This window comes from Equus caballus, chromosome 18, assembly GCF_041296265.1.
Source record: "Equus caballus isolate H_3958 breed thoroughbred chromosome 18, TB-T2T, whole genome shotgun sequence".
Classification (NCBI taxonomy): Eukaryota; Metazoa; Chordata; class Mammalia; order Perissodactyla; family Equidae; genus Equus; species Equus caballus.
In genome coordinates, this window is record NC_091701.1 from 66,321,539 (window position 1) to 66,337,877 (window position 16,339).

At 36.7% G+C, this 16,339-nt stretch overlaps 1 protein-coding gene across 8 annotated transcripts in view; it reads right to left on the reverse strand.

The window, feature by feature from the left end:
• Positions 1–16,339, reverse strand: part of COL5A2 (collagen type V alpha 2 chain) — a 400,743-nt gene that overhangs the window by 43,274 nt on the left and 341,130 nt on the right. For all 8 annotated transcript variants that reach the window (XM_070241405.1, XM_070241400.1, XM_070241403.1 and 5 more), the window contains 9 exons: positions 15,434–15,487; positions 10,355–10,465; positions 8,936–9,013; positions 7,005–7,049; positions 5,951–6,004; positions 5,494–5,547; positions 4,364–4,417; positions 1,405–1,458; positions 388–441 (listed from right to left, as the gene is read on the reverse strand). In XM_070241405.1, coding sequence (XP_070097506.1) covers positions 388–441; positions 1,405–1,458; positions 4,364–4,417; positions 5,494–5,547; positions 5,951–6,004; positions 7,005–7,049; positions 8,936–9,013; positions 10,355–10,465; positions 15,434–15,487 — 558 coding nt within the window. The remainder of the gene's footprint in view (positions 1–387; positions 442–1,404; positions 1,459–4,363; positions 4,418–5,493; positions 5,548–5,950; positions 6,005–7,004; positions 7,050–8,935; positions 9,014–10,354; positions 10,466–15,433; positions 15,488–16,339) is intronic.

Sequence of the window (16,339 nt, forward strand, 5' to 3'; positions counted from 1 at the left end):
GGTGAACCCAGGGCCACCAAAGCAGAACGTGTGAACTTAACGACTGTGCCACTGGGCCAGCCCCTCTCTCAGATATTTGTAAAGAAGAAAAAAGAGTGAATGTGTTTCAGAGAGTGGATTCATAGTGCCATCTTCGTGTACAGACAACACTCATGCTGCATGGCAGAAACCCAGTGGTTATTCTTGGTGGCAAAGTTAGGTCATGTCATGTAGTCTGGTAAATCTATTTCCACTTATCTATGAAAAATTACATTTATCTACCTAACTATTCATTTTTTTTATAATCCTCTTTCCTCCAGAATTATTTAAGATAGTTCTGAAAAAAATTTAGGCACTTGAAGCAGAACCGAAACACTGTAGCAAGGTTATATTGAAGTATACAATTACCTTGGAACCAGTTGCTCCAACTTCACCTTTCGGGCCTTCAAGACCTTTGTGTCCCTGAGAAGAAAAATATAAATTTATGTTTTACTGCTCGTTTAATTCTCAGACGTGTAAAAGGAGAATCAAAAATAAGGTCACAGAAGAAAGTACCTTACGAAACGGATCTCAAATTTAAAGTTGTTATTCAAAATGTTTCCAAATTCTCAACGTTTTTTGAAAATCTATTCCAAGAAAATTAAAGTAGGGTTTCCCCCTTTAAATAGCATTTTCGATTTGCAACGTTCTCACCTTTTAAATTTTTGTGACTTCATAGAAATTTAATTTATAGCTACAAATAAAGAACTTATGGTGGCTTTAAAGAAAACAAACACTTATAAAGTTTATATAGTTATGCAATGTGGGTTATATCAAGGTGTGATATTCAAAATATTTAATAACTAGTACAGCAGCAAGCATTCTAACCAGAAACTCAACCACTCAAAACAGAGGCCAGCCACTGCATACTGAGTGAATATCAGCCATGCTTTTGGATAGCTAGACACGTACGTTCCACATATGCACATAGCATATAATAGTTACATACGAATTCTCTTGAGTTACAGACAGAGAAGCATTCTATGGCCTTCCTAGTGTGGGTTGATGGGCCCCTCCTACGATCTAGTGCACTCTCTAGTATCATGCCATTTATTCCACTACGTAATAATTGCCTGTTTTCTTAACTGTATCCCTTATTGGCCTGAAGTTGAAAGCCATGGACACTTCTCATTTATCGCAGTGTCCTCTTTTGTAGCTGAATACCCAGTTCCCAGTAAGAACTCAAAATTTATTTGTTTATAGAATCAAATACAATTTAGAGGAAATGTAAAAAAATTGTGATTTTGGTAGCCACAGATGACCACTACAACCACGGCCAGTTAAGGACGATTGGCAAAGGAATTGTAAAGATTTTGAAGGTAATGCTCCCCAGACCCTATTCAGTAAGCCACAGTATCTGAAAGAATTACAAAGGATTGAACTTACTCGGTGACCCTTCAGGCCTGGAAGACCAGGAGCCCCAGGAAATCCTCGCGCTCCCTATAAAAAAAAAAGAAAAAAAAAGAAAAAAAAACTAGATAAGGCATTTCAGAGTCATTAATAAAAATAAATTGTTTAATAGCCCTTTTTGCAGCAAAAAAAATCTGGTACATGGTTTTTTGACACCAAACCAAAGAAGAGAAAGGAGTAGTACACTTTTATCTATCCAAATACATCTAGATGATCAAAAATGAGCAAGGCAAATACACTGTTAGAAATGGAAACATGACTGACACAGAGACATGGATTAATGCCATGTATTGATTTCATGATATTTTCAAATGATATCACTGTGTATTATAATTAGTAGCAGAAAAACCAAAACAAACTAAACCAAACCAAAAATAAGAAAATAAGCATGTTCAGTGTCTAAATCAACTAGGTCAAGGTAGAGGAAAAAATTCAGGAGAGGAACTTAGGGAAAACTATGCTTTCCTTCCTTTATATTGTGTTTTATTTGTGGTACAAGAATAAACGCATTTGCAACAAGCCAATGTGTTTCATTTTCTCTGAACTTCTAAATATTGGCAGTAGAATATGATTAGAAAGACTATTTTAAAACACAATCAGAAATTTTTTAAATTAAAAGGTTCAGGAGAAGCTTGTGGATTTGTGACTGTTTAAAAAACTAATTGAGGAATGAAACATCCAGCAGAAAGGAAAGTCAAGAAATACAAAGAGAATGGGTTGGTTCCTTGACTCAATATCTGTTAATTTTATGCATCCTTCACCTAAGCATACCTAACAAAAAAAATAGAGATCAAATTCAAATGGTATGACTATTTGAAAAGGTACTTGAAACTTTTTCCTCATACTCCCTTAAAATACATAAGGATCCAGTGACTTAATTATTCACTTATTCTCATTGCCCACATTAACTAGGTTTCAAACTGAATTCCATTACTACTGGCACCAGTAGACTGAGCACCTTGATGGTATAGATTGATGCTATCCATTGTTATTATTAATATGCATATCCCTGACACTTAGCTTTATGTATGATTAGTCAGCATCCAATGAATAATCATTAAATAAACAACTGAATGAAGAAATGGTTTAACACTTTTCTTCACACTCATAGTGCTTCTCCTAAACCTTTCTTAAGGAACTTCTCTTGCGTTAGCACAATCTCACACAGATGGCAAAATCCTTCTGTTCTGCATTATCATAGCCTTCACTTACTGTTAATTAAATGAATGAGTAAGTAACTCAATAAATGAACTCCATATGATAAAAGCAAAGCAATAATTCCTGTGTGACCTCTTGCAGGGGAAATGGTTCTGGAGTGTTTTGAGGGGGTTATCACAGTAAAGGCACATCAAACCAACTCTCTGAACAAACAAAGTTCCACTAATTCTTCTGTTTACACAGCCCTGCTTAGGAATTCTTTCCCTTCAAGAACTCCCTTTAAGTTTTTCCACTGGAATGCTCCCCTTTACTGAGATTTGTCTCCCCTCTGTCTCGAGCAGGAAACTCAGTACACATCCATCTAAGCCTATAGGGGAATTACTGAGCTATGTTATTTCAAATAATTAGTTAACTTTTGAGTTTTTGTGGTCTGCAAGGGAATTCTCATGTGATTACATATCTCTAATATAACAGGAAAATGAACCAGATGTGCTAGTGCTCATAAAAGTTTCTCATTCTGCTGACCCAAGACTGTCATCACTGCCCAATCACACATCGTTGCACTGCACTTGCAGAGTGCATCTGTGACATGCTGGCAGGGCACGTTTCCTCCCCATGGAAGGCCCATGCTGGGAATATGTGCAAGAGTGCAGCAGGAAGGGAGGTTTGAATCTGGATTGGTTGACATGGACATCTGTGTTAATGACTAAACCACATGCCTTTGCCTGCATTGACTTTCCAGGCTGATGGGGGAGGAAAGGAAAGAGAAAGAGCAGGGAGCTGGGGGATTGGTTTTATATTTGAAACTCAGTAATCCTTAGAGCCCTGTAAACTCCCTTAAAAGATCAGCATTCATTTGTTTAAAAAAAGCCTACCATTGAAACTCATCAATTTTCAGAAAGTAAACAGAGAGTAATTCAGTACTGGTGGATGTATTGAGTAGTAGAAATACAAGGAAATTATAGGAAATATAATAAGTAAGAGGCTGAATCAGTGTCGGGGATGTTGGACAAGGAGAAACTTTAAGAGCAAGAATGTTAGAGGATTTTTGCTTGATTATCTTTCTCTATTTTTCCCCATTGCCTGTGTAGCATATTCCAGGGGAAGGCCTATCAGAGCGATGTGAGTGAGGACAGAAAGGTGGCTTCAGAGTGTGGCCAAGTGGCCCAAGTCCTGAATTCTGGTGGAGTGGGTTGCCAGGGACCTGTCCTTGTAGTGAGCTAAGGGAGAAGAAAACAGCTGTGTTAGAAGCGCTGGCGATCAGTGTATCTTAGCATAAGATTTTAGGGCCCAGAATATCAATCAAAAATTTCAGCCAACATTAGGGTTTGGGGCGCAGTCAAAGAAGCATCTTGTCTACAATTTATTGTCCCTAGCAGATGAAAAACAAATCAATAAACTCTCTTTCAAGCTGTTGTATTTGACATGTGAATAATACAAAATAAAAATATTAACAAGATAAATGAGATTGAGATGTAAATTATAAATAGGTCAGGCTGGTGACTTATCTGAAAATTGGATACTCAATTTGGAGTGAATCCACGTTAGGTTATAATTCTCTGCCTCTAGATGGGTCATTCATATGGTGGCAATGCAAAGAGGGAATTGGAGTTAACTGTCAGTCTAGCAAAATGTCCTGTTTCACAATGACAGAAGAAAACATGTCTTGGTGAAAGTGTCTAATGCACATCCAAACAATGAATTGTGAGTTAACTTTAATGTTCTTTATTTTTTTATGTTTGTGTCTATGTCATTGTATTGATAAGTATAAACTTACCGGAGATCCTGCAAATCCCACTTCACCAGGATTTCCATTTCTACCAGGTTCACCCTTTATGGAAAAAAAACAAGATTGGCAGAAGCAAAAAGGGATTAAAATGTTCCCATCTGAGACTAGATGACAAATCAAATGCAGATGAAAAGTCTTCCTTAGAAAGCTCATCCCAATGCTCTCAACAGCGTAAAAATACTGAGTTCTATTCCTGATGTTAACCCGGTCTAGCAAGTCAGCTTGTAGAGGTTTCATTAATTTATCCAGAAGAAGAAGCGGTTATAAATTATACTGGTGGCCTAGCTCACCATTTTATAAACATCAAAATTTACACACATATATGCCATGAAATTCTCTCTCAACATGTGGCACTGAATTAAAAGAGTGTTCCTTAAAATACTACTTGCCAATTCTTTTCTTGTGACGAAAAGAAATTAAGAATTACCAGAGACATTTTCTGTATGGCCAAATTCAATGCAATCTGCTTAAATAAATGTCATGACACACAAAGAGAAAATACATATTTGGTTTAGTATCACACCGAAATTAACGGTCTACCCATGATTTTATCCTCAATTTTGGTACAACTAAGAAAAGAATCTAGAAAAGCCAATCTGTTGTTGCACTCTGTCTTTTGATCTTAGGTTCTTAATGTTAAAATCTGAAGCTGAGTTTTAACTGTATTGAAGTCCAATTGAAGAAATAACTTTTTCAGCATAGGAGAGCAACATCGACACTATCCTACTAACACATTTAAAAAGTCCATTTGATGAAGACCTTATAATGATGTTTTGCCATCAGAGTAAGGCGTCTTTCCTTAAGATCACTTGAGAGATTCGACCAGCGAAGGTTGTAGCTATTGTGACAACAATTCTAGCATCTCATGGAGAAATCACAATGGAAAACCTGACAATTGCAGGGAAAGAGAGAGTACCTAATAATATAATACCGTCAAATTAAGACACTTCTAGGTTTTGTTAAATTCCATTCTGAGTTCTCCACTTTTGATTGAATTTAATGGGAGCTAAAAGTGGGGGACATGAAATAAGCATTAATGAATAATATTTATGTTAATACCGCAGCCCGCCCTTAGCCTCTTTTAAAATTTCAAAGCAAAGTGAAGGAAGGCAGCTTACATCTTCTCCAGGTTTTCCAGGAGGGCCCTCTGGCCCACGTGCACCGATTGGACCCTAATCACAAAAGAAAACAAAAGGAAAAAAAGAATATTTACCTATGTTTACCTAAACCTACCAATGCTATAATCCAAAATATTATTGAGACAAATGAAAAATATCGGAGAAAATAGCTTTGTTAATATTCTGAATTTTATGTTGTATCCCTTCGATTATGTGCTCAGCGGGAAAAATGTTTAATTTCACAAATGCAAATATCTTAGCACTGTCTGAGACTCTGAATTTAAATACTTGGCCACAAGAAACATATAGCTTAAGCACAGTCCATAATACAGTGCTCCTGAACCGGATTGTAACTTCTTGATACATTATGAAAGAGCTGGTAAAATAAATAACTCATGACATCATTACCATGGTGGACCCATATTTAACTGGGTCTACATGCTTACTTGACATTTACCATTGGTCCAGGTTCACCAGGTTCACCAGGAGGCCCTGCAGGGCCAACACCACCCTAAAATTGAGAACAAATTATACGCATAGAAATTATATATATAAACCAAAGGAAAAAAGAATACTAAATCCTATAATCTCTGCAGTATATTGCCATTGTTCAAAATGCTGGCTGCCCCACTCTCCAGCTGTGTGACTTTGGGTTAGTTACTTAATCTCTCTATATCTCAATTTCCTAATCTGAGAAATATGAAAGGAGGATAATATGGTACCTACTTCATTAGGCTGTTACAGCTCTTTAGATAACTAACACATGTTAAGAATCTAGAATAGTGCTGGCACAGAGTGAGTGTTCAATCAATGGTAGTTATCATGATCACTATCATCATTGTCTACTTCTTCATCATCATCAACAATACAATTTCTAGTAACCAATGGCAGTAATATAAAATGGCAAGAAGTAAAACCCCACACACATGATAATGACAACATGGTATCTTTGACTGAGCTAAGAATTCTTCTCTTGCTTTGTTTTGAAAAATTATTTCCTACTGCCCGTCAAATCACTACAAAAATTCAAATAACTCTCCATCACTATTTTATTGGTATTTGATAGGCTATAGAAAAAAAGTACAGTATTATGTTCTTTTTAAAGATTCCATAGAGTGATCATCTGGACTGTTATTTCTAATAATACCATGCGGTGATGGCCTTCTATGGTCTGATTTCATAGCCTCAGAGCTGGCACATAACCAATTATGAAAATTTCATCATGACATGAGATAATTATTTCAAAAGCAAAGGCACATAAAAATTCTTTGTATTGGAGGTCAGTCACATAAAGAAACGAGGTGATAAAACTTTAGCCACATTAAGAAACTCTGAAAAACATACTGCATATATTTCTAAGTGAGCGAAAATTAATTGAATACAGCTCATTCAAAGTGAGCGTTATAATATGCAATTTAAAGGCCAGTCAAATGCATCATGTCATAGAGACCTTATTTATATGTTTTTCTCATTTTTGCTACAGTATATAATTTAATTATGAAAAGACTTACTTGCTGCCCTTGTAAACCTTGAGGTCCCCTTGGGCCAACAGGACCCTTAAAAACAAATGAAAAGAAAAGTTGCATAGTGTTCATGACAATTAACTCAAAGATTACAATAATATTGAATTGGCTTTAGAATCTGAAAAAGTGAAGCTTTGACAGTGGAAGACGATGACATTCTCCATCTGTACTCATCTGGAATGCAGCTAAATGCAAGAAGATTAAGGCCTGGACAACATTTGGGATGCTTTTATACACCTCCTCAGTGTCATAAAGAGAAATAAAGAATATGTCTGTACACACTCAATGTCTCTGAGATGAGAACACTTGCATGCTTAAGAGGTGTTCTGTGAAAACAGAACATCTGACAAAAGAAAAATCTTGGCAGGCATAAAACAGTTATCAAACTATTTAATTCTTCAGTTTCACAGCAGATAACTCTTATAAATTACATGAGCAAGTTGAATTAAAGGCTTATGAAACCATCAACAATAATGACTAGATCATTTTAAATGAACTTTAAAATTATCTGGGACACTGAGTTTTCTGGATTATGTCTTTCTTGGATAACATACATTTCAAATATCCACACAGGCTTTCCCTAGTTAAACATGAAATGATTACACTGAGGCATAACAAATGGAAGAAAAGGAAAACGCAATTTAAAAATCTTTGCTAATATATGTCTATACAATTTTTTAAATGTCACACTTTAAAAAGTGATATCAATTAGGGGCCGGTCCAGTGGCACAGTGGTTAAGTTCACATGTTCCACTTTGGCAACTCAAGGTTTGCCGGTTCAGATCCCAGGTGCAGACTTATGCACCACTTATCAAGCCATGCTGTGGCAGGCATCCCACATATAAAGTGGAGGAAGATGGGCACGGATGTTAGCTCATGGCCAGTCTTCCTCAGCAAAAAAGAGGAGGATTGGTGACAGATCTTAGCTAAGGGCTAATCTCTCTCAAAAAGAGAAAGTAATATCAATCAAATCAAAATCAAGTTTGTTCTTACTGCAAAAACTTAAATTTCTGTTTTGAATTGATCATATTTTTAGCTAGTAAGAAATTAGAAGCTTCATTAAAATATATATATATGTAATTTGAACGTCAAATGGATGAAAACTCATATTTTCAGAAAATTATCCCAAGATTTTTATTGAATTAGACCATAAGGTTTGTGACTTAAAAAACAGACAAACAATATTTAAGTTACTCATAATGCTGGTCTTAAGGGTGGGTAAAAGGAGTGGTTATCTATGTGGTCTGACTTTACACTTCTTATTGCCTGAAATTCCATTAATCTGGGATGCTTTTGAATTATGAGCAAAAAAGCATGGGAGAAGTGGTTTGAAAAGTGTGAATTCATTCAGTGACATTGCATTATTCCAAATACTCAGGTTAAAGTACTTGCCCAGAGAAAAATGGTAATCTTTCTGGCTGTTGAAGAAATTCAAAGAGCATGGGGATGATCAGCAGGCCCAGCACGGAAACTTTCGCGTTGTTGTCATAGGCAGCCAGAGAATATTAAGATAAGTAGGAAATTATGAAAATAAAAACTGGTAAATTTTCCCGTTTCAAATTTTTGCCAAATCACCGCTTCTAACAACACCATGAAGCCGTTTTTTTAACTATTAAAAAAGGACAGTTTTGTTGTGGTAGAGGTGGTTACGTGTTTTAAAATCTTTTATTTGCTTCGACTATTAAGTGAAATATACAGACAGCCTTTCATTAACGTTGACAAATACTTTGCACAGCTATGAATGGGATATCACTGGGCTTTTAAGTGGTACGTATCAGGGTTTGATAAATAAATTGAATGAATGGATGGATGGATATGTTTAAGAAGATACCTATTACTTCTTAATTAGCTAACTCAAACCTCTCTTTTTATAATGATTTTTCCACAAGTACTTTGCTTATCAGTGAATTTGCACTTACCACAGATCCAGGCATCAGTCCTACTTGACTTCCAAGTCCGGATTTTTCATCCAGCCCAGCCATCTGAGCTGAAAATGGCTGTAAAAGTAATGTGTTGACATCATTTCCACAGTAAAAGACATACATCAACATACTTACTAAACTGAGAGATGTACATTCTCCGGGATTCTTATAGAATAGCTCTCCTGAGAATCATTTAAACTTTTGACTTTAAAGCAAGGAAAAAGATTCAAGTTGTTTTTCATTGAACCGTCTTCCTCAGAGAGTGTTTTATGACCATGTGGCCTCAGAATGACTACTGCAAAGGGCCAAATGTCTGATACCTGATAAAAGCATGGATCATTCTGATAAGTACTCAGCCAGTCTAACTGATCTCAGGTTTAAATCTCTTTATCTGATTTCTTCCCACAGTTAAAGCATGCCAGACATCAGAACAAAGCCTAAAAGATGCCCTTAAAACATGTGTCCTAAGGATTCCAGATTCCATTTCAGACTATTTTACTTAGACAGCATTCTACTGTCTTTGTCCACGGCCAGTAAACTTTAAACCGTATTTATGTATAAAAATTTTATAATCCTTCTAATGAATGCCTGAATGTTCCAAGAATTGGCAACAGTTTTGCCTATTCTCTTTCACTTCTAAAAAAACTCTGGTAACCCAACTGGCCAAAATTGTCCATATACATTCCAGGAGCTCTATTAATTTCCAGATTTTAGTGGGAAAAAATGTGCTTATTGTTTAAAAAGTAAATTGACAATTCCATCTACAATCAGTTGAGAAACAAATGTACTAACTGTTGTAAAACAAAAATTGCATTTCAGGGCTCCATATGTTTCCTTCTTATGCCATGCAGTCCACTCATAAATCCCCTATGTCTGCCACTGGGAATTCAAACAGGCAGGTATAGAAAGACATTTTGTTTTATTTTATTTCTGGTAGGAAACGGAAATTCAGTAAACAATAAGATAGTATTTTTAGTGTCAACTCATCGGTCCTTTCATATATATCATCATGGACATGCCATCCTTCCTTGATGTGGAGGACATGACACAGATTTCATCAGTATTCTGAGCCTAGAGAACAGCAGAAGGATAGAGACACATCTCTCTTTTCAACTTGTAGTGGGGACGACGTTAATGGTCTTTAGAATCAACAGAAAGAAAAAATTCAGAGACTCCAGTACTGACATTGAGAAATACAAATAATTTGAAGCAACACTTTAAAAAAATGCTACTTAGAATTTTCCAACAATTCCCTGTGGATTTCTTAGTTTCACCATTGTTCATAGCAGCATTAAACTAACTGAGCTGCTCTTACAGTCAAGGGTCAACATCTAAACTAATACAATTTAAAATCAGAGCAACAAATCAAAAACAAAATTTATCTAAATATGACCTTGAACAATGCACACAACTCACCCTGCTCATGCCATCAGGTCCTGGGTGAGATGGATGTCCAGGAGGCCCCGGGGCACCAGGTTGACCAGGAACACCTGGTTCTCCATCAATTCCCTGAGGACCACGAGGACCCTGGAAAAGCAAGCCAATGGAAATCAGAACCCATTGCCAAATATGTACTTAGTAGAAAGCTAAAAGCACAGACTTCTTGATGGAGATGAAGTGTTCAACTATGACATTCTGGAAAAGGCAAAACTATGGAGACATTAAAAAGATGAGCGGTTGCCAGGGGTTGAGGTGAGGATGAGGGGATGAATAGGCACAGCACAGATTTTTAGGGCAGTGAAAATACTGTGTATGATCCAATATTGATGGATACATTCATTATACACTTGTCCAAACCTGTAGAATCTACAACACCAAGAGTAAACCCTAACGTAAACTATAGACTCCGATGGGGGATGTTGATAATGGTGATGGCTATGCACGTATGAAGGAAGAGGGTATATGGGACCTCTCTGTACCTTCCTCTCAATTTTGATGTGAATTTAAAACTTCTCTTAAAAAAAAAAACAGTCTTACAAAAGAATAGTAATCTAGCCACTATGGAAGTTTCATCAGCTATGCTGACACTGCTGATTTCAGCACTGGTCACAGCCTCTTCCATCAGGACGTGAGACATTCTCAGTAAGAATTTTACCCTTGATGTGTTAAATGCCTAGTAATCAGCCTTCTTGGAATAATTATAAAATTGTATTCAGTTCATCAGTATTCTGGAAGAAGCTTCCTTATTTGGTTGAGTTTTGCTATCCAAGTGTATTTAATGAACAATTTTTAAATTTACTTGTCTGTCTTGGATTACAGTTAACTATGGAGGTGACTGTTTAAACTCCCCCCAGGGGAAAAAAATATGAAGGACACTTGATTGGAGTTTGTGGTTTTCGTCATCTTTCGAATTTTTTAATGCTTCGCATAGTTTCTGGCACATAGTAGACACGCAATATATGCTTATTACATTTTCACATTTCAATCTCTTTACTCTAGTACTTGCAGTCTGGCACGCTTTATTTTCCTTACCACCCGGAAGGTAGACCAGACCAAGGAGAAACAGAGGGAAAGGCGCAGTGACCCAGCCAAGTCTAGTTCTCAGAGAAGTGAGCAATGATTTCTAGCTGCCAAATTCCACCCTCCTCCTAACCCACATTCTGAAGGCAGCTTGGGGAACAGCCACGTCCTCAGTTCTGGAAATGCTCTGTCCCCTAACCTCATCATTCCCACAAGCCTTGTTAAGTATTCTCTGGCTTTTTAACCCTGAAAAGTCTTAACAGACTTTAGAAGGAAAGAAAAGACTAAAGAACTCAAAAGTTAACGTAACATTTATAATTAGAAGCAGAGATCGAGGAAAATAGTACACGAAGTGAAGTTTCATAGTAAACTTTAATAAATAGTAACCTTAATGCCTACACATGGAATACCTACCAGCCCATCATAAGCAATCAAAATACAGCTGATACAGCAGAAGGAGTAAATATAAGACAAGCTGAGGTGGGAGAGGGGACAGTTTGCATATGACGGTTTTGGGAAAGGTGGCATAATAGCTATTCAGAAATTTAATATATTTTAATATATTCAAACACATCTATAGATGTTTTTACTTCCTGGAAGAGTAGAATAAATTAACAAATTTACCTATTCAAACAGAAGTAGATAGCCTGAAAAACTCACATTTTGAAACATCATTTCCCAGAAAATTATTCTCATCCTTTAAAAATCAAGGCCTTTCTGACTCCTAAACCACTGACAACTCACTGAACTCTTTTTCTTATACATAATGGAGGCTGATTTTAATTGCTATCTAGGATTCCTGGATTATATGCACATGGGCAACAGGAACTGGGAATGTATAATGTCGGTGGTAGCATAGACAAAGCAGTAGTCTGACCTACTCCTACAGCCTCGTGTGGGAAACTTTTAACGTGTTTTTGAAATGTGAAATTGCTAATTGATAACCAGGTATTGTTATATACAAAAAATGAGCTAAAACATATCGCTGCTCCCAAAGAGACTTCTAAAGACAAAATCAAAGACTACATTTAGTGACCATGGGAGTAGAGAGAGGTTTGGGTAATATTACTCCTCAAAAAATGGTGTCCTCTCTCCAGCCCTCTGCTATTAATAATCATATTTCAAAGTCAGCTCTGAAGATAGCCTACTTTTTCATTGACTTCATGAGGCATTCTATGTCTCCCTGGCATCTCCTCTAAATAGCCTACATGATTTACTCTTATACAAACTGAGATTAAAATTCATAATAGCTTGTGAAAATTATCCAAAATTAAGTGAACATAATAACCAAGATTATACATGAAAATAAGAAAAAATATTATAATACATGAACATATTTACTGATAAATATTGAAAACAAAAATTATAATTTGGGAATCCACTAAAATATATATTTTCACATTTCCAAGTGAGTTGAAGCACAAAAATTTTATAATAAGCTAAATGTGCTATTTATAAGCATTCCCTCCCATCCCCCAGGATACTCTAGCATCTCAGGAAGCAATCTACAATAAAAAGTACTTGTAGATCGCCACTAGGTGGCGACCTTTAAACGTCCACAAGCGGAAAGGAATACCAATAACCCAGAATCGTCGAGAACTTTATTCACTGCCGGTTAATAGTATCACACACACACACAAATTAGGAAATGTTAGAGTAGATGAAAACTGGTGTATTTCTCATTTTACAGATGAGGAAGCAGACCTATAGAGGTTAACTGTCGTGTGCAATTAGAACTCAGCGCACCCTTGGCTGTCTATCTCCTGACGGGTTGCTAGTTTGTCACTATGAAGTACCAGGACAACGCACTTAAAACTAAGGAGCTGTGATGAGAGACAGCCATGAGGATCATCGTCTAGTAATGGAGGTTTTGTGAGAGTATCTCTATACCAGTAGTTCTCAATCCTGAGCAATTTTTGCCCCCAGAGGAATTGGAAACATTGAGACATTGTTAGTTGTCACCATTGTATGAGGGAGAGGTAGGTGTTGCTACTGGTATCCAGTGGGTAGAAGTCAGGAATGCTGTCCAACATCCTATAATGCATAAGGGATTATCGGCCCCAAATACCAGTGGTGTTGAGGTTGAGAAACCAGGCTGCACATTGTGAACCTACTGTAGTGTTTGATGGTAACAGAAGTAGGGGGAGAAAAACGGTGTTTGTGATTGCAGCACCATCCTACATTGTGCCAGCCATAGCTTTAGTCCCAGGAAGCAGCTCCTGCAAGTCTTGGGATGTGAGGTAAAACATTCTACCTACGGGTATTTCGTGACATCAAACCGCTATCTTAAAATTGTCCGTAGTGGGAGTATTTACACCAGGGAAATCAGCAAAAGCTACAGGCGTCTTTTTTTTTTTCTTTTTAATGAGTCAGTTGTTAAACACTTTCCATCACACCACTGCTGACTAGGATTAAGAGAGGAACAGATTTCCTACTTGGGTATCTGCCAGGATTGTCTGGCTTAATTCCAAATAACTTACGCTTCACTCTTTTTACACACACACACTCATACCAAATTCCCATTCATTATTTCAGGCCTAATCAAAACAGGAAATGGAGCACATCACACACTAAGTAGAGAAAAGAAGAGAAGTAAGAGGAATGAGGAGCAGATTCACCAAATCCTAACGAGGAATTCTGAAGCTCAACCACTGTTTCCACAGCAACTTCCATCTAGATTTAGGACTCACTGTTATCAATTATTCTGGGCACAAGCACATTCATGCACAGTGCTTTCTGCATGACAACCTACCCTCCACCGAACTGCAGTCATCTTCCACCTCTCTCTCTCATTCTAGACCCTGAACAGGCATCTGGAGAGCTACCAAGAGCGTTTAAGCTCCAACTCTGGTGAGACAGCTCAGTAGAACAGCAATGAAGAATGGGGCATAAGATAATTGGAAGTCAGCCTTGCTGCCCACCTGTATGGCTATGCCCCACTTCCTTGGGGCACTGTTGTTTACCTGCCTACTGGTAAATACCACCCCTTACTCCGGCTTCAGTTTGGAAAAAGTATTGGCATCACACTATACTTGATGAAATGTGTAGAAGCATAAAATAGTATCAAAGATGAAGCCAGTGGCAAGAGGTTTTCACGACAGGATCTAAAATATGTTTTTTCCTTATTTATATATTCAAAGTTGTTTATTACTCATCTATTTCTCCCATTTAGGTATGGATAAATACATATTTGGAAGGCTAAAAATCCATAGAGAGTTAAATTTTAGCAGATATCACTAGAAAATTAACCAGCACAAATTTTTCTGATTGAAACATCAGCTAATGACAGCAATACAGAAATTAATCCATTTAATATATAAAAGATATTAGTTTTTGTGTGAGATATAAAAAGGAAAAATAATTGCTATCCTAGGATTTGGTAGTAAGAGACAACATTTGGCATATATTATATAATATCCTCATGTTTTATCTCAAAGAGATAGGTTTGATGATTTAAATTTAAAGGTGTGCCCTTTGTTCTGGTAATGGATTTGTTGGATTTTAGAATTACTCCTTTGATAACTCTGCAGAAGTCGCTCAGTGAAAAAGGCAGATTGTTACTTGGGAAATAAATTCATTATACAACTGCCTGAAAGGAAAGTTTATTGTCTGATAATTTCTTTTTCCTTGATCCAATTTGGTTATCCCTGTAGCAACCACAGATCACAGAACTTGGGTGTTTTATCTCAACAGCGCATTCTTGGCATTGTTTACTCATGAGTTACTACTCTTGAAAACAACATGAGGTATTCATTATGTTTCCCTAGATTCGACTTTATTTTACTTTGACCTCATAAAGGACAAAGAAATATCATTTGTGTTCTAAAAAGATAACAGGTAATTATTAGCATGTGATAATTTCCTCTAAATTGGGAGAGGTACACAATCACTTCATGACCTGAATTCTAGGTCACACTGAATAGAGGTGAGAGAGGAACCATGCCGCTGCCTCTTTGCTGTGTCCAGGATGTGGTGTAGATGGGCTTGCTCAGGACAAAGTATGATTCACAGAAAGATAACTCGCTGTCAACTTACAGGTTTTCCTTTTGGGCCTCTCTCTCCTCTTGGTCCTTGTGATCCTGGAGGTCCCTAAAACAGAAAATGTTGGTTATGCCTGCAAAACATGTATACTTCAGATGTTTTTGTTTTAAATGTTTGCTCGATATAAGAATATTGGAAAACAGAAACATGGCCCTTCTTTTTGATTTCGGTTCAGTCGAAGACTATAAAAAATAAAGCCATGTGCATAAAAAGCTCTGTGTACAGAGAAAGGCGGTTTATTTTAGCAGTGAAGCTTAAAGGCCTGTAAAGAATTAAATGCTACATCATAGCGCTGTGGAGCCAATGAGTTGCATATGCTCAGTTTGAACAGTAATTGCAAATTTATAAGGATCATTTTTGCTGTCTTGTCCCTGACAAGCCTTTGCCAATAAATTATGGGTACAAAAACTTACAGTTCGGATTTTGAGAACTACATAGATGAGCAAACCTCCAATTATCAATTATCTGAGGGAATGTATGAGTTCATACTGGTACATGATACCCCAACTATTCATCACAGTTCAAGTTGCCATGAAAGCAATGGAAAGAAAAGCCTCTTATTCAACTACCGCTGTATTTACCTTCGAGTGTCTTTTTTTACACTCAATTTAGAATGTTGCATCATGTCCACTGTATATTTAAAATCCACTGAGAATTTTCCAAATGGTAACTACAGTTATTTCTCCCTTAAAATAACAAATGATTATTTTATTGCAAAAGTGGCTTTATTGTACTAATATCTTAAGTTAGGTTTTCTCCTGGAAAATGGCAGTTGGCAGGAGAACTTTATTTCTCAAAAAAAGACAGTTTCAATTGAATTATGAAAATTAGATTATGCATTTACTCAGTTCAACATACAGTATTGTTTAACAGCAAAAGCTTTGGAAGGACTGGAGCAGG